Source organism: Folsomia candida, unplaced genomic scaffold (genome assembly GCF_002217175.1).
Source record: "Folsomia candida strain VU population unplaced genomic scaffold, ASM221717v1 Fcan01_Sc009, whole genome shotgun sequence".
Classification (NCBI taxonomy): Eukaryota; Metazoa; Arthropoda; class Collembola; order Entomobryomorpha; family Isotomidae; genus Folsomia; species Folsomia candida.
This window is the reverse complement of record NW_019091201.1, coordinates 5314860-5340659: the sequence shown is the minus strand read 5'-3', so window position 1 is coordinate 5340659 and position 25800 is coordinate 5314860. Positions and strand designations below refer to the sequence as shown.

At 37.4% G+C, this 25800-nt stretch overlaps 1 protein-coding gene across 7 annotated transcripts in view; it reads right to left on the bottom strand.

The window, feature by feature from the left end:
• Positions 1-608: 608 nt before the first annotated feature.
• LOC110854212 (DNA-binding protein RFX2) overlaps positions 609-25800 on the bottom strand; it is a 30723-nt gene continuing 5531 nt past the window's right edge. Inside the window, exons 3-19 of one of the 7 annotated variants that reach the window (XR_004835512.1) lie at positions 24375-24892; positions 16485-16617; positions 9901-10039; positions 9306-9402; positions 8369-8539; positions 7088-7198; positions 6080-6361; positions 4965-5405; positions 4538-4666; positions 4281-4399; positions 3735-3856; positions 3417-3670; positions 3213-3329; positions 2758-2843; positions 2526-2679; positions 2024-2457; positions 609-1632 (exon numbers count right to left, since the gene is read on the bottom strand). Coding sequence is in view for 6 of the 7 variants with exons in the window: in XM_035854740.1 (XP_035710633.1) it covers positions 2245-2457; positions 2526-2679; positions 2758-2843; positions 3213-3329; positions 3417-3670; positions 3735-3856; positions 4281-4399; positions 4538-4666; positions 4965-5405; positions 6080-6361; positions 7088-7198; positions 8369-8539; positions 9306-9402; positions 9901-10039; positions 16485-16617; positions 24375-24892 (3086 nt within the window). In the remaining variant the exon portion in view is untranslated. Of the gene's footprint in view, positions 2458-2525; positions 2680-2757; positions 2844-3212; positions 3330-3416; positions 3671-3734; positions 3857-4280; positions 4400-4537; positions 4667-4964; positions 5406-6079; positions 6362-7087; positions 7199-8368; positions 8540-9305; positions 9403-9900; positions 10040-16484; positions 16618-24374; positions 24893-25800 lie in introns of all 7 variants that reach the window. The other 6 variants (XM_035854740.1, XM_035854741.1, XM_035854743.1 and 3 more) reach the window with 6 other exon arrangements.

The following is a 25800-nucleotide window of genomic DNA, read 5'->3' as shown; positions in this document are numbered from 1 at the left end:
CAAAATATTTATGTAGCTGCAAGAAACCATTTTCATGCAAGTGGTTACTTGCACCAGAGTTGAGTCGGTTATCCGAATTTTGGATAAAGTATCCATCCAAACCGAATCCGAATCATTCGGTTCGGTTAGGATATTTTTCAACCGAAAAATTCAGATTCGGTTCGGATAGATCCGAAAAAATGTCTAACCGATTCAACTCGGACTTACACCAAAAGTAAAAAAAGTTCGACTTCTTGTTAGTTTGACTATGTAATAATTTGTATATTTATAGTAAAATACCTGGATTATTATAATTATTATGGATCTCTCTCGTCCCCCTGGGCCAATTCCGGACCGAATTTCCTCCATCGTCCCCACCCGAAGAAACAGCCGTCGTACAACCTGTCAACGTGACAAGAAGTACAAGCAGCTGAAGTTTGGTCATTGTGATAACTAATGCCTCCTCGCGAATTAAATTTGTTTACCTGCATGTTAAATATTTAAATAAATATTCATATTTATTATGAATAGGTGCTCCAGAAATGCATATAAACGAATCAAAACATTTCCTTGATGCATATCTTACCCAGTTTTCCATTTAAAAAACTTTTCACGAACAATAACGGAACTTGTTTTGTTTAGTCGGAGAGGTTTTATTTAAAAGACATTCATTAATTAGTTAATTATTAATTATGTACACCTGCTACAATTCAGACTACAAAGTACAGTACAATGAAATGATACATGTGTACATATATTTATCAATAAACAAGTAAATATGTATTGAATATCTTGAGAAGTTTTGTGTACAATGTACATATATACACTGCATAATTTTAAATTATTCGTAAAGTGCATCTTTTCAAAACTATGTTAAACATTGAGGACGGCAAAGCCCCCATTTTTTAAGAATTAAACATTGGTGAAAACAAGTCTGTATAATAAAGTACAAAGGTTGGTGGACCAATTAATTTGGTCGTTTTACATACAATATTGAAAAAAATGCATGGAAATGTGAACAGTTTTTCGGGAGCTAGTATAACTTGCACGAAATAAGGGGGAGGAGAAAGTGCTTTCTTGCAGGTAAATATTTTGACCTGGGAGAAATGCAAGGCGCAAGAAACGACGTCCCGCATCTGTCGCGTGGCTGGCTGGTGCATATTTCTTGTAGTTTCTTGCACCTCGCATTTCTTGCAAAACATGGAGCAAACCCGTAAGAAACGAAACACTGAATGTGAACTACTTTAAAAGTAGTAGGTAAAGTTTTGGTCGATGCTGATGTATAGGTAATATTATTGGCTGGAATAATTATATTATTTCACTTTTTAACAGAGAAAAAGTGGAATTTTTTTTCCTAAGTAGGTTACATAATACCCTGTACGAAAGGCTTAATAATGATAATGATTATACATAATTTATAGATTGCACATTTTAGAAATTAAGTAGTAAAGTGTATTGAAATATGAGAAGAGTTATTCCTTGATAATAATTAATAATTATTGAGATTTAGATCCATAAGTATTTGTAAATACATACAATGTTAAAGTCTATAATTTTTGAAAGTAACTTTTATGTAGCTGACTAAAATTATCACAAATCTGAAATGTTATTATAGTGCAGACGACTTTATATGTAAGTTTAACGAGACAGAAACTAAATGCGTAAGACGTTTTAAGGATGGGAAAAAACTTGGTCAAAATACAGTGTTTTCAGCTCTGTTCTTCCCAAGGTTTGAATTTCCAGGGGTGTTACACCCAGAAAAAAAACGAAAATCTACGTGGTGAAGGCGACAGTCGTACGAAAATATGGGTTTTGTGCAGAAATTAACGTTTTATCGATATCAATATATTTTCGGGATTGTTTTTAAACAATGCATTTTTGCAGGGATGAAAAGCTAATTTCTGCACAAAACCTCTATTTTCGACTGACTCTGCCCTTCCCCACGTAGATTTTCGTCTTTTTGGGGGCGTAACACCCCCGGAAATCTAAACCCTGGGAAGAACGGAGCTCAAAGTGCTCTATTTTGACAAATTATTTTCCCCACCTTTGGGCATTATTACAGATAGACTACAATTATTAACTAACTAACTAATTGACGGATGTGATGTGATATAAACGATCAGTACAAAAAGTAGCAAGAAATAACAACTAAATATTTAGTAAAAACATAATAACAATCTGAATTAAGCAAACTAGGTACGTATGCACGACATGTGAAAGCAGCATGTAAAAGCTTCTGAATTTCAAACTGACACCGATATTTTTTTACGACGTGAGAAAATGCTTCGTTCTTCTGTTAAACTCTGACTTCACGGGGGTATTGTTGTTAATTATCATATCTTGAGTTTCACCATCGCCAGAAGAATTTGAAGTACTGCTGTTCGTCAAGTTGGTGGCTTTACTATGCCCGTTCAGCATAGTTTGAGATTCCGGGGAGTCACCGTTTGACGGGTAGATGGCTGATTTATCGGAGGATTTCTAAATTGTAAGGTACACAAATTAGTCAAATTAATGGCAACATGCATTATGTAAATTTGCTTGCATACCTTCCCAATTACAGCGATGGGAACAATGCCGGACACTTGAGCAACTCGGTGTTCCACTAAATAAAACATGTATTCGTCATAAAGTAACCGGAGGAGATGGAAAGAACCAAAACTGGCTGCACTTCTCAAGGTGAGATCACGAATAACTAGCGAACTGGAAATAGGATTGAGTCGTTATTTTTACATAATTATAAAAATTTAAAAGGTTAAAAATATTTGTAAATTAAATTACCTATAAAACGACCATTTGAGAAGGAAGTGTCGCGCGGTTTGGACATATTTCGGAGTGTTCAAGTGTGGTCGGAGGACTCGATCGACCTGTTCATTACAAGAAATGCGTCTTTCATGCATGCGAAAAAACTGACAATGCGTTGCAGGTCTCTCAACGTATGCTCACCGAGCAAATTAGTCCCAATTAATATGAAATTTACAAACGACAGTATCTGCAAATGTTCAAGTTTGGTGAAGATATTTGCATCCGAGAAAATGCCCCCAAAAGTTGACAAATTTTACACGGTCCAAATTTACAGCTTCTCTTCGAATGCGAATATCTTCGCTAGCCAAACCTGCCCCGATAGTGTCTTTTGCAATTTCATTCTAATTAAATTTGTGCTTGATTGGCACTAATTCTATAAAATCGTAGAGCATATGGTTGGAGACCACCATTCCTATCATAAATAAACTCACCACTCCCTCCAACCAAGCTGCCCATTGTTCCAGTGTCTGTTGTTGACTCAGGGTAGATTTAAAATCTTGTTCCAATGCAGGGACGATCTCACCGCTACAGTCACACACCCAAGAAGCCTGTTGATCCGTATTAATAAATTATTTTAGTAATTTCGAGCCCCATTTAAATAAGCAACTAACAAATATTTTAATTAAGGTCTTAACCTGTTCGGTAACTGTGTGGAAATCAACACGATTCAGATCAGATAGCATTTGAGTAATTTGCGTTTGGTTTTGGAGGACAGCACGGGCAGCTTGCGCCAAATGGTTGAGTGACGTGTAGCGACGTAACGTTTGAGCTAACGCGCTCACAATGGAAATTTTGATGACGACCATTTCCTCGGGAAACCCTAGCATCGCCGCGGTCATCCAATTTTCCAAAGTTTTCGCAAAATTACGTATCGCTTGCGTCATTGTGCCTGAATACAAAAATTTAATTGAAGAATTGACACCATTTTTAAGTAAACTTAAAATCCGACTCACTTGGAATGGGTCGAAGTACGTCGGGAAGCAGGATTCCCACCAATTTTTGGTACAACATCCAATCTACTTCCTTCACAAATTCTTGCACGGCTTTCATTTGACACATGAGTATCAATTTTTCCCTGCGCATAAAAATACAGCAGGTCAGTTAACTACTCGTCACTTTTGTTAACGCAGGACTCGATGACTTATCGTCGTCAAAATCAACACATTTTAAATTATTTCTCGGCTCTGGGAACTTATTTTAAATTTCTGGAACAGGGAGTTGCCAATTAAAAAAATACACTCCAGATTTTGGCACTTTTTGAAGGAAGAGATCTCAAGTTTAAGAAGCCTTCAGAAAAATTGGAACTCATCGAAACTGGCTTAAAAAAAACTCAGTCCCATTCCATTAATGAGCTCACCAACTCAAATTTGTCGTCCGGAATTTTAAAATAAATTCCCAGAACGGAGAAATGACTAAAAATGTGTTGATTTTTGATGACCTTGGTCATGCGTCATCAAGTCCTTCGTTAATGATGAAGATAATTAAAGCTATTTTTATACTTTGGAAGTATCTTTTCAAAATCCAAGCTTGACTCCGTGTCGCCACCCGTTCTCCAGAAGAACTTCCAAATTCCTTCAATCTGACCCAACTGGAAACTTGCTAACGTCTCCATCAGTGACTGCAAGAAATAAGAGAAATATTTACAAATGTATGTACATATAAACAAAGCCATGAGCGTTCATAATCCCCAATTACATTATGACGACTCACTACTTTCTGTAGTGAGCAGTGTCATGGTCGTCTTATGTCAACTTACCTCGCAATGCTCCTTGTACAACGATCCGAAAATGTGCAAGTCATTATCCTCCAGCCCTTCGGGTACGGCAGCGTCTAAATCCAACTCGGGGAAATCATCCAGTTGCCCGGTCGGGTCTCCGAGGTATTGCTAAAATTATACAAGGATAATAAATAAGTAAACTTGTTCGTAGCTGTAAACATTTTCAGAGTTCAGCAGTGTTTCGTTTCTTCCATTTGAAATCAAGCCACGCAAGAAATGCGAGGTGCAAGAAACTGGGAGAAAGTGCAAGAAATATGCACCATCTAGCCACGCGCCGTATGAAGTTTATCGTCGGGGCTTAGTTTCTTGCGCCTTGCATTTCTTGCATGTCAAAATATTTCCCTGTAAGAAACCACTTTCTCCCCGTTATTTCTTGCACCCGAAGCACTGCCTCGAGTTCACCAACCTGCACAGTCACGCTATCACTGATGGCAAATCCGTTCGAATGAGATCCATCGTAACTCTCGCTTTTTCCAGTTTTCAAACGCTTATTACTTCCAAAACCGCCAGAAGAGCTGCCCCCATTTTCTCCGCGACCCCCACCCCCGCCAGAATTGATGCGTCCGTGTCCAATGGCAGAGGGGAAGTGGAACTCTTCAGGTAAATGATTCAGCATGGAGGATGGTTTGATTCGAATTCCATAATAGTGATACTTGGAATTTCCACGGGTTCCCAGCCGTCTCGTTCGCAATCCGACGAACACGGAGCGGATCAGTTTTCCGAACGAGGCGGCATTCACGGGGTCCAATTTGTCATCCGAGCAGTGTCGCAAGTAGTGACTGTATAACGTGGACCTCGGCAGACTCACGCCTTCCGCGGTTTCATAGTTGTCCAAAAGCCATTGAACCTGCGACATGATTACATACATGATTAGTTTTCAGTCAATATTTAATAATAACAAGAATAAGTATGAAAAATAAATAAACAATTTTGAAACCAAAATAATAATCAAATCGGTTAAAAACAACAATTTTAATGGGTAAATAGAGTAACTTGACTCGAATTCGTGGCATAAATTTTTCTAAACTTTTCATCCATCTAGCAATGGAGGTCTCCCAGCGTATGTTCTTCGATTTTTGGCGAATTAGTGTCAATCGATGGCAAATTTAATTAGGATGAAATTTGCGAAGGACGTGATCTCCCAATGGGCACGTTTGGCAGAGATATTTGCATCCGAAGAGGAGAAAACGCGCAGTAAATTTGGAAAGTGTAAAATTTGTCGACTTTAAGGCGCGTCTTCTCTTCTTTGGATGCAAATATCTCTGCCAAACGTGTCCATTGGGAGATCGCGTCTTTTGCAAATTTCATCCTGATTAAATTTGCCATCAATTCCCACTAATTTGCCAAAATCGGACAGCATCCGCTGGGAGACCTCCATTCTTCCTTCTTTTTTAGTGCATCAAAATAAAAATAAATAAAAACGAACCGTGTAAATTTTCGCAAATAAAAAATAAAACGCACGCAAAATAAAAAAGAAAACAAATGCAAAATGTGTGTTAAAAAATGTAAATGAAACCGTACAGCGAGGGGACAAGGTTTGAAGGTGCCGTTGGAGGAAATAAGACTGTTGGATTTCGTCATTTTGGAAAAAGTCGACATTTCCATGTCCGTCAGGCCCAAACTTGCGAGGAGACCGTCGCCCCCGTCGTTATTAAATTGACAATCCACCGCGCGCTGGTCCATGTTGTCGTATTCGTCTTCATCCTCCGAATTCTCGCTCGTCCCGCCGTCCAACTGGGCGAGGTCGGGGCGCTCGATTTCGTGCAAGTTTGTCGACAAACTCCGCTTTCGACAGGGTGGCGACTAGATTGAAATAATGTGAAGGTGCATTGAAAACAAAAAATTGTAAAATCAAATCATATCAAAAAGCAGTGAATTAAGCTGTAAAGCGTTAAATATGTGGTCACGATAAGCAGCCGGTAACGTTGGACTGGATTACTTGTCAGGGACAAGTTAGTTCAAATCGGCACATTTTTAAGAAAATCTTGCCTCTGGGAACTAATTTTAAAATTCTGAAGGACAAATTTGTAGAGCGAGGAGCTGCCAAATTTTTGAAAATATACACTCCAGAGTTTGACACTTTTTGAAAGAAGAGATTTCAAGGGTAAGAAGCCTTCAGAAAATTGGAAGTGGTCGAAGCTGGCTTAAAAAACTCACGGCCATTCTATTAATCAACTCACTGACTACAAATTTGTCGTTCAGAATTTTAAAATAAATTTCCAAAGCCAAAAAATGATTACAAATTCTGGGCGACAAATTTGTAGAACAGGTCGCAGCCAATTTTTAAGAAATATACACTCCAGATTTTGATACTTTTGAAGGAGGAGATCTCAAGTTTAAGAAAAATCAGAAAAATTGGAAATTATCGCTGAAAAAACTAACCCCCATTTCATTAATCAACTCACTGACTACAAATTTGTCGTTCAGAATTTTAAAATAAATTCCCAGAGCGGAACAAATCATTAAAAACGTGCTGATTTTGATGACGAGTCGTCCAGTCCTACGTTAACCAAGAGGGAAAAAACTTACAGTTGTTGGAGATACTCGCGTCGCATGGGAAAGATTGTGCGGACCGTCACACTCTGAGCCCACGATCCCATTTACGCCTCCATTCGTCGGAACCATGTAGACGCCACCGTCCTAAAGTAGCAATCCAGTAGGTCAGTAAGTACAAATATGTAGGTGTCGAATAGGGCTCAAAATACATAACAAATATGACCCGGGTTAGAGAAAGTTTTTGGAAAAGGGAGAGTAGTTTTATTTAAGAAAGTAAAGGTGGGTTTATAATACTTCACTCATTCGTGGTAACTTGCGCCAATGTTGTAGTTCAACTATGGCGCAGGTTACCAAGAACTGAAGCGCATATAAACGCACCTAAAGATATCAAACATTTAATATTTACTCCATCAATCACATCGATAAGCAGCATGTTTAATACTAATTGTTGTGTATGTGGATATGTCATGTGGCCCCCGTTTATCCCGTGTGCATTGTGCTTTCCCCACGCCCAGGGAATTTAGACGTGTCCTATTTGCCCCCATGTTATCATTGCATACAGTCGAGGACATTTATGCTCAATAGCTCTGATTATGCTGCATACGTGAAATTGCGTTCTTCCACTCTGCTAAAATTACACTTTCTTTCCTACTGCACTTCTTTGCCCTCTTGTTTACTTCATGCTATGCGAGGTCATCATCACCTCATGGTCATTCGTCACATTTGCAGAAGAATGGACAGGAACCTGAGCATAACACTCGCATTTCTATTCATCTCATCTCATAAAATAATTAATGTGAATCATGTCTCGGATCATATTGTCACCTAAAACTAGCTTATGTACAGTGTTTTCGGGTGACAGTTACCACTTGCAAGAAATAAAGAGAAGAAAGTGGTTTCTTGCAGGTAAATATTTTGCACCTCGCATTTCCTGCTTTGAAGTGCAAGAAATGCAGAAAATCCACAGGAATAAGGGCAAGAAATTAGCTATTTTGACCTCCAAGAAATGCAAGGCACAAGAAACTACGGTCCGCCGCCATACTTCATACGGCGCGTGGCTAGAAGACGAATATTACTCGCACTTTTTCCCAGTTTCGTGCACCTCGCATTTCTCCCGTTATTTCCTTTGCAGTGCAAGAAATGCATTAAACCCGCAAGAAACGAAACCCTGCATATGTGTCTGGAAACATTCTATTGTACGAAAACAGTAGATTTTTTGTGTTGTGTGACTGGTGAGTGAGTAAGTGAATGAGTGAAAGGAAGGAGGAAAATAAGAAGAAGAAGAAAAGAGAGAAAATAGTGTCAACAACTAACGAGTAAAGCTTGACGGTGGAGCTGATGCTGTTGGTTGTGGTGCATGGAGGTGTCGGCTTCAGGTGATGAGGACGACATGGCGGATGAGTCCCCTCCAGACAAAATGCTATTTATTTCCGCCGTCGTTAATGCCCGCCCTTCTCCGATATCATCCCTCTCCTCGGATTCATCCTTCACATCATCACAGCCCACTTTTACTCATCAATTCATTCCTCCATACATCCATATCATTACTATGTCATTTTCACTCTAAGACCACTACGACTACGACTCAAGTTACGAGACAACATTCACATTTTACATACCACGCCACGCCACACGACTAATTAACTAAACTCGTCCATTATTATGTAACATAGGTACAAGCGGAAATTAAAATTATTGTCAATTACCAACAATTTTCACTCAACTCGTATCATCTGCCAAATTTTAACTAAAAATCTTCTAGTATGCAACGTGCACTAATAAAATCCATGCGATTTTTATAATTATAATTATGCATTAGGTACTCTCAAGTTGAGAAGAGTTTCAACTTCTCGGAAAAAATAAGCAGGAAAATCTAGATTGTTTTCTCACTCAGGATTCTGAATTATATAATTGATTTTTCAATTATTATTTAAAAAAACTGATTTTTATCATTTTTGACCGATAAATTTGAAGGGATGTAAAACTCAAGTTCCGATAATTCTCTTCATACGGAAATCACTTTAAAGTTACCAGTGAGAAAACAGCGAAAAAAATATACCAAAATCTAGATTTTCTGCTAATTTTTTCCAGGAACCCTAATAAAATATCTCTCCAAAATCATTCCAAGCAAAGTACATACTTTTTTATGAAAGCAACCACCATAAATATTTTACTTATACGGAACTTCATGCGCTTGCCAAATGTGCGAGTGAACATACATACATAAAAAAACGCCCAGATAACCACTTACCTGACCATACGGAGGTCCTGAACTGTTCGAGTAATACTGTCCAGATCCAGAAGCGTATATGGCTCCAGCATCGCCAACATTGTATACCGGATACGCCCTTCAAAAACAAGTTTAATCAATTAAAAAATAAATTTTCACCATTTTTTCAAAATTTTAATCTTGTCCTCTTCAAAATATAATAACCCCGCACATTACATAAATATATCGGAGAACCAGGATTTTTTTGTACCAAAAAACACAGGACAAGGTGTACAACACAAATAAATAAATAAATAATCAAGCAAAAATTTAGCAGACTATTTTTTTCAAAAAAAGAATGCACGGCACAAAAAATTTGGAACAATTTTTTGTTAAAAAGTTATTTTCACCCGAAACAAAAAAAAAGAGAAAAAAAGCTGAATAATATACAAAGTATAATCAAAACTACTAATCTCAAAATAATAATAAATGAGAGCATCAAAACTTAATATTTCTGTATTATAAAAAAACGGGGAAACTTATAAAAAAAATTTCAAAAAAAATAATTTTAGGAAATCTATGAATGACTTGACAAGAATAAGGACGATTTTGTTGTTAGTAGTTAATTGATAGGTACATTGTATGTCCATTAGCAGCCGCAGCAGCCGCAGCAGCAGCATAAATAGAGGAATGATCACCAGAGTCTTCAAGGTATGTTACGTACGATGGGGTTGCTCCGACGCCTCCGTCTGTAACCACCCCGCTTTCACCATCCACTGTAAAAAAATCAAGAAAATTATGTAAAAACTAAAGTTCAGCTTCGTTTAGCCCGAGTGAGGGCGTTGTTAAAAATTTGAGGAAAGCTATGCAAGACCTTTTTTTAATTTTTTTTACACATTTTGCAAATATTTCAACTCGCCTCCGAATTTTGCACGTTCTATTTGTGTGCAAAATTTCAAGTCGATTGAATAAGTTTTATGAGCCTAATCGACAAACAGACAATCATGACGGGCACATTAGCCTTGATTCGGGTTTATTTATTAATGGCCTGAGTCATAATTGAGGTGGGTATAACACAACCACTATAACTTCTTCACTTCTTCACTTTTCGAACGAGATCATAAATTTGTCAATCGTAATAATTCGACCTTTAAGATATATATCATTTTTTAAACCAAATTTTACACATATTTCTCTCCGACGTCAAACTTTAGTAAAACTTAATTCCACAAATATCAATATTTCTGGAAAACTCCTCAATTCGATTGAAATTATTTCGATTCAAAATTTCCACTTTCATATTATTAAAAACCCAACCCACAGGGCAGCTATGTTCGATGTGTGTGCATAATTTCAAGTGGATTGGATAAGTTTTAACACGAGCATAATGGACGATAGACAGACAGACAACTATGACGGGTACATAAGGCCTAACTTGGGTTGAAAACATGACAAATTTTCTTGCCCAGAAATTATCCCATTTAATTCCCTCAATTTAACGTATCTTCATTCATTCATCTTGTTTTTCCATCATTTAGTCCAAAGAACCATAATCATTTCATGACTAAAATTGCAATTTAAAATTGTTGACAAACCAGAGAAACTGATTATGACAAAAACAGCGCATGTTTAGTCTTACAATTTGACGGATTTTGACCCTAAATCATCCTTATTGCTCAGCTTCGTAGTAGACAGGTTACAAAACAAAAAGCAAGCCCAATGAATGAACAATGTTATTCATTTTGTAAAAAAAAGTATCAAGCTTTCACCTGCTTTCGGAACCCTTTTAAAGGAATGTTTTTCGTATCGTTTGAGGAGTCAGTTTTTCGTCTTGTTCGTTCATTCATTCCCCTTTTTTTCTCTTCAAATCCTCGTTAAATAAATATTTTTGAGAGAAAAACCCAGGATTGTTCGTTCGTTTATGTATTTGCATTTATATTCTTTTAACATATGTACTTATTTGCCATTCAAGTATCTTACGCAATAAGTCACCACCGATTTTGTGTGTCTACCTCCCTACACGTGTAGACATACATATGTACATTCACTTAATTAGGACAAATATATATAAATATATGGATTGAGCAACTATGTACATGTACAACAGCTTATACATATATTTATTATTCAGCTGCTTTATGCTATCGTTTCGTCCGTCTGTCCGTCAGTGGGCAGAATATCTCCGCAGAAAGCCTTAACATACAACATAATCAAATACTCTTGTACTTCTAATTTGTGACCCTCGGTCCAGTTCGAAAACGAGGTCAAAGGTGGCCCTGGCGTCAAACTGGACCGTAATTTTCATATGCAGTATCATTTTCATTAAGGAAATTTCACCACGAATTCAAGAGTTTTTAACGTCCGACCAATCCATGACCGTATGAGGACTAGGTCAAAGGTCAAAAAATACATAATACATGACATTGTAAAGGAAATTTGCATCGCTTTAAGAAGTTTCCCCCAGAAACGGGTTGGGTTTGTCCCCCCGATTTCGACGGTTTGTGTAATTTTGAAAATTTTACTCTCGAAAATTTTGCTACTTCTTTACATCGGTTTATTCGGACAAGAAACTACTACCCAAGCGGGCTGTCTGTCTGTCAACCTAGAAATTGAGGTTCAACAACCACTTCAAAGAGATCATGATCGAATATCTTTCATACAACGCAGACCAAACCAAAGCAGGACTCGAAATCTTTCTCTTCATCTTAATCTCTGTAAATTAATCCTATTATGTAGTACGTATTGCATTCAAAGAGTAGGAACAAAGGGGAAAATATGAAATAATAATAATGAACGTGCCTGAGATGGAAAATCTGGAGAACGTATGTACAGAAGAGCCACGTCGATTCGGTTTCAAGGATTCTTATGCAATACTTGAGAGAGAAAGTGGTTTTGGTAGAGGTTAGGTAAGGGACATGCTGTACATATTCGTAATTATTGAAATAATTGACTGATCAAAAATGCATGTACTTGAGACGAAAAGTAGTGTGAAATTTATCTTAAAACAAATTCCTACTTGAAAAAAAATTGTCTTGAATATTTTACCGTGCTTATCATTGATAAATTATCAACAATCATCATCGCCAATTTTTTTTTAATTAACTTTGTCAGTTGTAAGTTTTTGTTTTACATATTTCACACTTTTTAGTACCAAAAAGTGTGAATTTTTTTTTGAAAAAATATAGTAATCAATTTCTTACAATTAGCCTCCATTTTTTATAACTTTATCAACAATAATTACTTTTTCAAATGTAACCTTTCAGAAGTAGTTAACCACGTGCAAGAAATGACGGCAAAAAAAAAGTTTCTTTCAGCTAAATATTTTGACCTGCACGAAATGCATGGCGCAAAAACCACGCTGTTAATTCTGCATACGGAACGTGACTAAAGGGAACACATTTCTTGCGATTTTTTGCATTTCTTGCTTTCCAGTGCAAGAAATGTGTGTAGCAAACCCGCAAGAAACGAAACACTAATAAAATATGCAAAAATGGTGAAATTTATCCTTAAAAATTTAGTAATCAATTTCCTAAAATTAGGTTCTACTTTTTTCCCGTGTTTATCAACAATCTCGTCGCTTCAGGCAATTCATAGAAAGCTATTTATGTATGTATCCCGTTCACTAACTAATTAATTAAAAACCGGATGGAAAACGGAGCAAATTAAATTACTTTCCCGATAATTATTGACGCACGTACACGCGATCTTTGTTTATATATAGCTCTCACATTATTTTACTTTCACCGTGTTTAAGACATCTCAATATCTCGGAAAAGAAATAGATAATCATAATACCATTACTTCCGATCACAGGTAGTGAAAGTTTCTGATCGACGGAAAAAAATGCCCAACGGCACAATTTTTAATTAGTTGGAACGACATTGTTTTGAAATGCTTTTAACAAGAAAGAAGAGACGACGAGTTTTACAAAAGGAGACGTAATCATCCTCGGGATTGATGAGTGAAAGAGAAAATTACTGTTCTTTTCAAGTTTACATCTTTTACTCAGGTTCAAGTCGTATTTAAAAAAAACCCAGAATGCAGACTTCATTTAGCCCGAGTAAGGTTTTTACTAAAAATTGAAGTGGGCATAATACGACCACGACAAGTTTTTCATTTTTCTACACATTTTCCTCATCTTCCAACTTAAATCATAATTTTGTATACACCACGTGTCTGCTCGATTGTAATCGATAGACGGACAGACAGACAAACATAATAATAACGGGAACATGAGCCTTGACACATATTTTCATCTTCCAACTTGTCTCCTAATTTTGCATGTTCCATGTGTATCCACAATTTCAAGTCGATTGGACAAGCTTAACCGATAGACATACAGACAGACAACATAACTGATACCTAAGGCCAGACTCGGGTTAAAACCCAAAAAGAAAATATGAACAATGAGCTTGTTGCACAAGCCACAACTGCAACTTGTTAGACACACATGATACTCAACTCAATAGAGAAAAATGTCAATATGTAACAATACCAACGTAACGAGACGTCATCTTGTGCATGGCAGGGGATGATTATACAGATTTTGTTTACGACAAGGTCATGTACCCAACCTTTCTTGGAGAGACGAAATTGTGCAAAATTGAACCTTCATTACACGTGCTTTTACTTTTTCTTGCATGGTTAAACATGAAATCTATCATTATTTAAGACCAGACCGACATCATCTAACATTGTCCTCCGGATGCATGCCATGAATCGACTGTCACCATTGGCGGCGGAAGCGGGGGGACATTGTCTCCCAGAAATTCAGCAGAATTGTAACTTTCCCATGTAATAAGCCCGTAATCCTCCAATCCCGCAATGCTTTTGCCCCCATATGTCCCCCAACCTCCGCCGCCACTGTCTGTCACAATTTTTCCATTCAACCTGCCAATTATTGTTTAGACGCGTGTCTCGGTTCAAACTTGTTGTCATTTTTACATGAAAAGAAAGACGCAATAGCAGTAAAACTATCCATGCTTTATTTGTCCTGACAGAGTAGTAAATACTACATGGAAAAGTTTACTAGTGATGGTAATCCGTAACCGATCCTATCCTAGGATCGTAAAAACTCGGATAGGATCGGATTTTCACACGGATCGGATAGAGGATCCGAGGATCACACAATCCGATCCGATCCGAACCGATGAAATCCTAGGATCGCACAGGATCCTCGGATCATCCGATGTAAACTCAGTACCGTACCAACAGTGGTATATGGTGGCAGCAAATACCAGGCCCGGGGCCCGCAGGGGCCCGGGCTCGGTCGCTAGCTTTCCACTAGGTATAATGGACCTTTTGTCTATTGAAGATTAAAAAAAAGTTTTTGTTTAGATGTACCTAACATTAAACTGCTAGATATTATTTGTATTTCATGGGTAATTATTTTTGTATGAATTTGAGCAGACATACTGGACAATTTTTAATTTTAATAGCCTGGCTTTCGAATCTTAAATTAATATGCAAAATCGTCATCTTAGCTGAACCTTCATGTTTTTTGGCAACTTGAAATGTGCCTTGCTAGGGAGCAAATTTACCATAAGCCAGGGACAAACTTTGGTATAAACTTAGGCCCCTTAATCGGCAATGCGACGACGCCAGAGGTCTCGCTCCGATTTTGACGAAACCACGATAATTATGTAACCTTAGACAAATAATTGAACACGTGTTTCAGGATTTTTCATAATGCTCAGCTTAAATGAAATTATGACGGAATCCGTGAGCGAGAATTTCTATTTTTACCGTGATATTTTCATGCGAGGGAGAAAAATACAGATTCTCGCATACTAATTCCATGCATGATAATTCGTTTAAGGTTAAAATGGGTCGGCATGAAGTGGTTTCCTCAAATTTTGACCCGACCAATTTTAAATTGCTCACGCACCCAAATAACCCGAACGGTAATTTTCATGTTCCTGAATGTTCGTGTTTTCGGTTGTGGAAGAAGTTTTGAATACATTGTCAGCCAAAGCAGGATTTTTCAAAACGTTGTTAATTTTAAAATTTTAACTCTATTTCAACAAGCAAGTAACATGTTTGCTAAAAAATTACCTCAATAAAATTATAAAAACTGTTTTTGGAAAAACTTTTAATGTTTGAAATTTTGATGCTATTTCGAAATTTTGAAAAAATGTTACAGACCAGAAAATTCGAAATTTTTTTTGAATTGTGGAAGTTTCTTAAACTCAATGTAATTCTGTGCAATAAAGTGCTTTCATTTTTTGAAATGGGGTAAAAATTTATTACTTTGAAAAACCCTGATTTGGCTTAAAATGTATTCACAAATTCTGGCACAACCGAAAACACGAACATTCAGGAAAACGAAAATTATGGTTCGAGTTATTTCGGTGTCTGAGCAATTTAAAATTACAATTTAATTGTCACTATTTTCCCGTGGATCTGGGAAAATAGTGTGCTCTAAATAGGTAAAATATTACTTCGTTCCTAAATACTACTAGTATTCTGGAGCGAAAACGATTGCGTAATATCGAATATATTTAACATGAAGGGCCCGGCACTGAAGCTCATACCAGGCCTGAAAATTTCACGGTACGGCTCTGTGTAAACTCGTTTCACACTTGGTGAGTTCATCACATGGCGTACCTTATCCGAATGAGCCGAATTATCCTATTATCCGGTTCTACTCGAAATCCGATGCGATCCGATCCTAGGATGGTAGGATATCCGCGGATGATCCAAGATTCAGTGTGAGACACCTTGTGTCTAATTATGGAAAAACTTTACCAGCTGCTTTTCTTTTGGTGAGTTCATCACATGGCGTACATTATCCGAATGAGCCGAATTATCCTATTATTTTACACCAGTTATTTTTATTTTGGCGTTGAAATCATACGAAATTGAATAATTTAAACGTCAAAATAAAAATAACTGGTGTAAAATAATAGGATAATTCGGCTCATTCGGATAATGTACGCCATGTGATGAACTCACCAAAAGAAAAGCAGCTGGTAAAGTTTTTCCATAGTTAGACACAAGGTGTCTCACACATATCATCCGCGGATATCCTACCATCCTAGGATCGGATCGCATCGGATTTCGAGTAGAACCGGGAGCCGATCCGATCCTAAAGCGAGCAAATCCGATCCGATCCGATCCTGTATTTATCCGATCCTATCCTACGGATCGGTTAATTTAGGATACGGATTACCATCCCTAGTTTACATTTCCGACGAAGAAAAAAAAACTGGGGAAACTTACCCGTGATTGTGACATATTGATGGGGTGAGTTTACCATTCCGCTAGAACTGGTATTTCCGGGCGTAGGAGGATTCGGTGTGGCAGATCCGAGATCTGATGGCGTCCCGGGCGTTCTGGGTCCCCCGCTCGAGATCTGGAAATGGAAATAAATACGGATTCATGTAAATATCAACTGAGACGCACTTTCTTCTCATTATTTTAGTGTTTTCCTCCATGTTAAACTATATAGCGCTAATAAATTGAACGTAGAATGGAGGCCTCCCAGCGTATGTTATCCGATTTTTAGCAATCTATTGTAAATCGATGGCAATTTTAATCAGTATGAAACTTGCGGAAGACACGATCTCCCAATGGGCACGTTTGGCAGAGCCGAAAATTTAATTAGGATGAAATCAAAACATTTTTAGAATTGTGAGATGCTGTGAACTAATCTTAAGATTAATATTATATGTAAAACATGGTTTTTTTTACTTGATAGGCATCAAAGCTGTGCATTTTTTAAAAAGAAAACATTAGTTATTAACACGTCCTTTGGGAAGTGTAAAATTTGGATGGAGAGAACAGCACCTAAACATTAATATTATTTGTGAAATATCTATTTTTTGCTCGAACGGTATCAAAGTCTTACATTTTTGAAACAAAACTGTAGTGATAACTTAATTAAATTTGGAAAATGAAAACTTTGGAAAATGAAAACTTTGGAAAATGAAAAATTTGGAAAATGACAAATTTGGAAAATGACAAATTTGGAAAATGAAAAATTTGGAAAATGAAAAATTTGGAAAATGAAAAATTTGGAAAATGAAAAATTTGGAAAATGAAAAATTTGGAAAATGAAAAATTTGGAAAATGAAAAATTTGGAAAATGCAAAATTTGGAAAATGAAAAATTTGGAAAATGAAAAATTTGGAAAATGAAAAATTTGAAAGGTATAAAATTTGCCAAATTTACTGCGCATTTTCTCCTCTTTGGATGCAAATATCTCTGCTAAACGTGCCCATTGGGAGATCGTGTCTTTCGCAAATTTCATCCTAACTAAATTTGTCCTCGATTGAGACTAGTTTGCCCAAAATCGGAGAGCATCCGCTGAGAGACCTCCATTTTTATTATGTGCTTTTAAGCATATGTAGTATTTAGTAGGACAAAAAACTAAGGGAATTTCCACCCCGTAGATTTATTTTTCCACACATTTTTGTACATACTATAAGAAACTTCATCAGTTAAACAATGTGCAATCTTATCTCTGACGCGGTGACGACTTGCACATTAATTTGTACCCCTCAGGCAAGAAAATCCATCTCGTGAATGACTTTTTATAACGTGTTACGTATATGAAAAAGTTGACGAGTGAAAGCATGCTCCATCTCAAGTCACCCCAACTGTAAAATATCTATCCCACTTTCACTTCCTTCTTTACCTCGTTATTATTGGAAATTGAATTCCACTCCCCGAGAAATTAACAGGTCATTGAGTGAAAACCAATTAATTAGCTGGTAAGCAGGTTTCCGTCTTTCCATTATTGCAGGTACATAGATATTTGTGCAGGGAAAAACTACCCCTCTTCTTCAGCCAGCCCGTAGTGAAATGAAATCCTGCCTGCCTTGATACAAATCTCTTGGTGGAGCTCACTCCTCAATTAAGCGGAAGTGCAGCAGACATACTTACAGTTCATATGTATGTATTTTCGTATCAGACATGGAATTGCAGGCAGCCAATTACAAAGTGCACGAGATAAGTTGCAATTAATAAATTAGGTTGACAACTAAATACTTGTTGGGTAACTATTTTCTGTTGAAATTAATAATGCAGTGACATTTAGAGTTGTGCCATGTTATGAAAATGACACACTTTTCTCATGCTAGTTTTTAGTTATCGTGGTCTAATATTTACATAATTTTGCATAATTCATGAAAAATTCGGATTAAATAAAGCGTTGCGCTTCCCGAAATTATGTTAAGATGAGAATAAATACCGGGCATTTTGGACATGCCATAAATTCGTAACGTTGGCCTTACGGGAATTAAGGATGATAAGATTTTCATTAGTCTTACTCTAGAGCCATGTAAATAATAAATGCCCGAAATTTTTGGCATGAAGGTCCCCCCACCGCGTTGGCCTTTTTTGGGGGTAAAAATGGGCAAATAAGGCGTGCCATAAATCCCCTTCTCGGGACCTTTATATAGAACTCCACCTAATATTTACGTAACTGGAGAAGGTTATTCAAGTCCAAGTTCATTTTTTCTTTATTTATTATTACCCAGATTTAATCAGTAGAAATGAATCGTATACGATATTCGCTTTCAATCACTTTCACTCTCTCGCCCAAATAAGAACTCGTTCGTACGTGGGGTCGAGTCAAATCAAATAACGCTCCGAAAACAAACTTGCTACATAATCAGTCAAGATCACAGACGAGAGAAAATGAAGAAGCAAGCAGGCAAAACCCGACCCACCCAACATATGAACACGGGCTCAAATTAATCCTCTCCTTGCCATTATAAAGCAGCAACAGCCATGACCAGCACCGGATAAAATTGGTTATTATGTCTCTGATGTGATACGGCACACCTGTTACCCGTCGGAAACAGGCCTGTCCACCTGCCTGAGTTCAGCAGCACTTATTGAAGCAGATACTAATTAATCGTCTGGCCAGGAAAGATCATAGACTTGGTGTAATAATTAGACTTGTAATTATATCTATACCATAAATTTCCTGCTTCTAATTTTAACGTGCAAAATTCCGGAAATTTTACGTATTTTCAGGGACAAAATTCCCGGAATTTATGCCAGGTTTACTTAGGTATCTTGGAATCTACAATTCTACTCAAAGTTAAAAATGAGCGTATTAAGACGATCCACCTTCTACGTATCTTGTCACAAGCAAGATTTCCGTTACGTAAAATGGTAACACCATTAAGTACGGCACGTCGCAATAAAAATTCCCCGAATTCAGTCAGAACTTTTTAAAAATATCACTACCTTATGCATATGTATGTACATAGAAAAATATGCCTATTTACGTCCCACTTCTTATGAACTACATACATATTCTAAACTTTTTTTCACCCTTGTTAGTCCAATCATTCTTATTATTCCACTTGAAGCACAATATCCCTACATTTCTCCATCCATATCCATCCATATTCATCACCCCGAATCAAATACCTCTTGTTACACATAAAAAAATCAGGCCCACTTCTTCATCCAGCTCACCGCTTGGGTAAACCTAGGTCCAAATAATAATATAATAATGCAACTATCCAATCTGGTTCGATTTACAAAATCATGCTGCCTATTATTCCGCTTTGTAAATTCTGTTCTGATTCCTCTCTCGTCTTCCTCAGGACACACAATAAAACATAAGTCTTGATCTGTGATCTGTGATCTCTGACAAAATCTTTTGATACGGGGCAGACTCGAGAATGAGTGAACAACAACACTTGAGTCCAGCTCCAGTGGAGGAATAATAATAATAAATCTGTTGATGATACTAGAACCGGACTGGACAGATGAGACGGCGTAATGCAGCAGCAACAATTCGCACGACAAAACTCGAGAAAGCAACAAAGGGAAATCTAAAAATCCGACTCAAAGCTTTTTCCTCTCTTATTGAAGAGCAAGCAAGAAAATATGTTTTTTTTTCGGTGAGAGCAGAGCACAGAGCAAGATTTGTTACGAGAAGGAGGAGGAAAAGGTGGACAACTGACAGGATTATATGCATGCATGGACGAGGATGATGATGTTTTTGTTGGGTGATTGTTGTCATCCGTCACTCACTTAGGAGTCGCTTCTGATCAATTTGGCCATGTTTCCGTACTGAATTTTGTACCATATCTGCTTGCCTCACTCAAGTCGGACATGATTGAGCTATTTGTTCGGCTTTAAAATATATGCAAGAAGATCAACTTTCTCTTTTGGGGGCATAGTGAGTCAAATTTGAGGCGTTACGAAATCCAGTTTTAATACGACTTCAATTTGCTAAATAATGTACGAAATCATGCCTAGTTTAATACTTAACTGTGCTAAAGCATGTTTAGTTGTGTATGAATTTTAGAGTACACACGACAAAAAATGAAGAACAATTAAAAATTCTTAATAAAAAAATAATTTAAATTTCCAGAAAAAAACGAACACACGATCATACCGCAAATCATTTTAGAGAATATTGTCTCGCTTGAATATTATCCCCAATTTGTGCAGATTATGTTTATTCAGAAATTTTACCACAAGAGAAAAATTAACAATTCAAAATTCTTCATATAAAAACTAATTTAAATTTCCACAAAATCAAGAACAACAAACCTGATGATGATGTGCATGAACCCACCACGGCACGATGGAACTAGACGTGCTAGTCGTCATCGTAAGTGAACAACAAGTCCGACAGGATACGTGCTCCATGATAAGTACTTTTCACCGTTTTTGTTTTTCGAAAAAAAATTTAATCCTGGATTTTTCTTAAAAAAAACTATTCAGAATCCCAATAGGAGTAGCGTGGTGTCTACAATCACGGAATTCATTCCACCCTCCACACACTTTCACCCACTCTGCAACCCACACGACACGACGGATGGATGAAGATCAACTGGTTGGTGGGTGAGTGGCGTGATTCGACCCAAGTGAAAGCAAGGTAGACGTAGACTGACTGACTCTACGTGTGCAACAGGTCTGTTGTACTGCAGCCCTTTTTCCGAAATGTTACACTCCTTTCTCCCCATTTTGAAATGAGGGAACCCAGTATCGATCAGAAATTTTCAAATTGTAATTGGAAAAAATAGCTGCAATAGACTCAAAACAATGAAAAATTGTGATTGTTTCTTCCTTCTCTAACTTGTCGGACATGTTTTCCTACTGAATTTGTGCTATATTTATCCCTAAAAAATTCAGGAGAGTCAGACATGATTGAGCTATTTTGTTTGCAAATTCTTTAAAACAAATATGGAGAAAATTTAAAATCAACTTTCTCTTCTGGCCGAAAAAATAGCTACGCTAGGCTCGAAACAAGTCCAAATCGTTACTGGTCCTTCCTGTTAAAGTGGTCGGATTAAAAACAGGAGTTATCGGATGAAGAGAAGGTGTCGAATCCAATTTTTTAACGAGATATATATAAAACTACTGCATAAGTACAATAGGTCACGTGTCACATTTTTTCCCGCATTTTGATCCCATAACTTTTGCAGCGATGAAGTGATTATGAAATTAAATTAAACAGAAAGAAATTAGCTTCTGCATTTATTCCAAATTACGTATGTACTACCTCTTTCACGAGGTGGAGAAAAAATAGCTCTAGTAGAGTCGAAATACTACATAACAGGGTGACTTAGGATTAAATTATCCTCAAAATAGCGACCCAGCCAGGGAGAAGAAGATATTTAGTGAGGGTAATATATTGAAAATAACGCGTAATTGGACTTCATATGTAACACAATACGATACACTACGAGCAATCAAACATGGTAAATTTCGAATTTGATACGTTTACTCATCCTCAGCGGTTTGGTTTGGTTTTATGGAAATATATCCGTAGTGACTTTTACTTATTTAACTCACTCCCCTCACTCAAGATTAGTCAGGTTTTTCCATCTCCGCTAAATATTTGCCCGAATTTGCAATACAGATCATCCACCTCGTAATAATAGGGTTTCTTTTATTTATTCCAAGTATTTCTTAAGTTGGATTGGATTCAGGTTCAAAGTTTTGATTAAAATATGATACATTTCGAGGTACATTGATACAAAAGTTGAAATTAAAATGTGCACATGGCTGGACTGGAATTGATGTCATTTTTTAGTTAAAAAGTCGAAAAATTGTATTATCAAGAAACTTTGTAGATCATCAAACTTTACAATTTAGTCAAAATAAAATAGAAATATTCTTGACTTTCTTCTTTTCTCTAAAACGTTGTATCAACTTTCCCCAAAAAATCTTAAACCCCAGATTTATACCAGATCAGTCATCATGATTTTAGATTTATGATTTATCATCCTACAACGTTCAAATTGTGATCAAGCTCTTGCGACCGACATCAAATGAGTCCAAATTACTAATGCACATCTTCACTCGATGCATGAGCTTCACTCTTCTCCGACTTTGACTCCCGGTGTCTCAAGAGTAATCAACTAATCAAACCTCATCAACCGACATCATGCCATCATCAGAGAGAGGACATAATATGTATGAGCACAAATAATGCTGTATAGAGTAGACGATGTGATGATTCAGGTTGGGTCGGAATTTCCCCAAATAAATGGGGAACACATTTTCTGAACCTGCTTCAGAAGAAAGTAAAGGGAAGATTTCCGAAAATTTATGCATGTCCAACAACCAACTGTGATCATCACCCGCAAAGTAACTGTAACATGGGAATAAGCTCCGTTGGTCTCTGGTCCGTCTCATTTTTTTGTCAATACGCACACGAAAAAGCAGACTGAAACATATTTTATAGATCTTTGTGGCACGGCGAGACAGACAAAATTGAGGTGATCACATCACAAAACTATGTATACGGACCGTAATTGCTTTACTTTCACAGACTTTTTTAGGAAGTCGTAGAAATAACGGATTCCTCTGAAAAGCCAAGATTTCTCCTTAAACTATGGCTAATAATCTAAAAGTGAGAACAGTATGCCAGACATTAGCTTTCTCGTCTCGATGTACATACATTTGAAGAATCAAAAAGATTACCAAAATTCCCGAGAAAATTCATAACATGTAATTATCAACATGCTTCACACAACAAGTAGGGTACATAGCATCACCTTCTGTTTGGAATCGTAGTAACGGACGATGCCTTCTTTTTCTTCGTAATAAGTTCAAGGGTGAAAGTAAGTGGTGGTCGTAGAAAAAAAAAGTTGCGCAATGAAAGTGAGTCTCAATCTCGGGACGACCCATAATCTCACCAATGCATATTTTTCCTTGAACCAGTACGAACCAAACCACCAATATGATGCTAAACCCTCAAACATCTTGGCCCACGGCGTATGTATGTAGCTGCATATCGCTTTCTGTGGCTAAACCCAAATAATTTTCGTCCCCACATCTCATCTTACCCCTTGCCTTGCCTGTTACTTTCACTTTCATCCCTCCTCCATATTTTCTCACACGTCGCTTACATATGTACATGGATCAATGCGAATCCGTACAAAATCTTCCAATTTGTCGTCCTTCACACAGACAGGCTGGAATGGACTCCAATGAGTTTAGTGTGTACCTCATACTCCACATTTCTCTCGCCATGAACTAAATTAATTATGACTTTTCAAACTAAATATGAACAACATATCGGCCCGTTACTTAGGAATCCATCATGTCACACTAGTCATGTCTGGCTGGCTCAAAGAATCAGCAAATTCAATGGATATGTGGAACAAACAAAGACATGTTATGTGTGTGTTCAGGTTTGTGATGATGATTCCTGATTAAATTCTATCCAACTAAACAAATAGAACTAAACGAAGTCATAAATCTGCAGCAGCATTGGTATTTTAATGTGAAAATTACCTGGTGAATGAAAAACATATAATTAGAAAGAGATAGCAGTGAAAGCACACTCTCAGAAATTCAGTATTAAACTTATACCGAGCGGTATTCATACATGACTCTACCAAAGTGGTATTGATAAGCAATACCCTGTAGTAATAGTTCCGTATTAAAGTTTACCATGCCAGTAGCAAATTTTTATGGACCTGTATAATATTTTAATACCAAATGGTAGCAAATTTACCTCCGAGAAATCAATGCCAGCCTGACTATACCAGGTTTCTAAGAGTACAAGCAATTAATCTTGGCGAAATGCGAACGGTGACGAGTTGTGACAACTCAATTGTCATGTTTTCTATGTTATGCAGCTTATCAAATCATGATACGTAAAAATATGAAACTTTTTCATACCTCTTGATCTACTGACGACTCCTTTCCTCCTCCTCCTCCATTATTCACCGCGACTACGGTGGAACCCACAGCTCCAGCTTGTCCCGCCGCCCCCAGTGACTGTCTCGCACTCGATTTCGACTTCATACTACTGGTCGTGGTGCTTATCGATATGGAACTTTTATTTCCCGAATTTTCCGACGATGGCGACGGTGATCCTCCCAGTTTGAGAGTAACCTTTGGAACTTTCTTTGGCGGAGCGCCCCTGTCTTTCGCCCCTACCGTGAAGGTTAGCGAGGGCTGTTGATGGGGTGCAAATTCTGATTTTAGTTCTGGGGGAAGAATGACGGGTGTCTTCTTTGGTGGTGAAATCCTCCGACCAGATCGTGTTGTCAGTTCGAAAGATTCGTTGGAAATAGGAGGGATTTTGTCGGGGATTACGGGTTGAATGCTGCCGAGGAGACCGTCCACTCCCACTACTTTGTCCAAGCACAGTTCTCCAGGATCTTCAAGGCTGAAGGACGCTGGGCCCACTACATCTGGAATGAAAGGAAATAATATTAAATTGAGGAGGTGTTAGGGAGGACACAATAGGCAAATTTTGGTGAGAGAAACAATACAACCCACTTGACAAATATTAGGCCTGTCATTTCCATGCATAAATCAGGGAGCATAATATTCATTGTGGTCGGGACTAATTATTGGACAATGGGTTGATCTGGGTGCGTCAGTCATGAGATTCAGATTTTGAACATATTGTCACCAATATGGTGGTGAAAGTGGGGAGGAAATAGGGAAAACTGGATGGCATCGCCACCAGTTAATCAACTTTCTCCTCTAAAAAAAATCCCCTGAATTATGGGCATCCCCTGGACATTTAGGGCATAAAATTGGCCATATATGGCATAAATTTGTGATCACCGCCACCACTTTCTCCTTTCATGCATAACAAAGAAAATGGCCCTAATTTTGGACAAAAATCCCCTGGACATTTACTACAATATGGCATAAATTTAAGGCACGCCATAAATCGGCACAAGTAGATATGTACATATGTACAACCCCATTTCTCATACAAATGTACACAAAATAATCTCCAGCTTTACCCGCGTTACATAACCGTCTGATACCTGACCATACATACGTAACGATTACAATTTCTTTTCGAGCACCTCGTCCCCCCTTCACTTCCTTCGCGACAAGATCAAGATCAACCCAGAATTCTTTCCCAGAGTTTTTTAAAATCTGTTTAAACTTTCAAAATCCTCAATATATACCTACGTGCGTAGCTGGGTACATAGCAATTCTGCGTGCAAATCAAATAAAAAAAAGAGAGAGAAGATGAAAACACTTCAACAGAAACAAATAATGGTGTGGGTCCAGTTCAGGGAGCTCAGGTTTGTGTAATCGAATATTCAAGCATTCTTGTGCCCATCCATGTCCACTT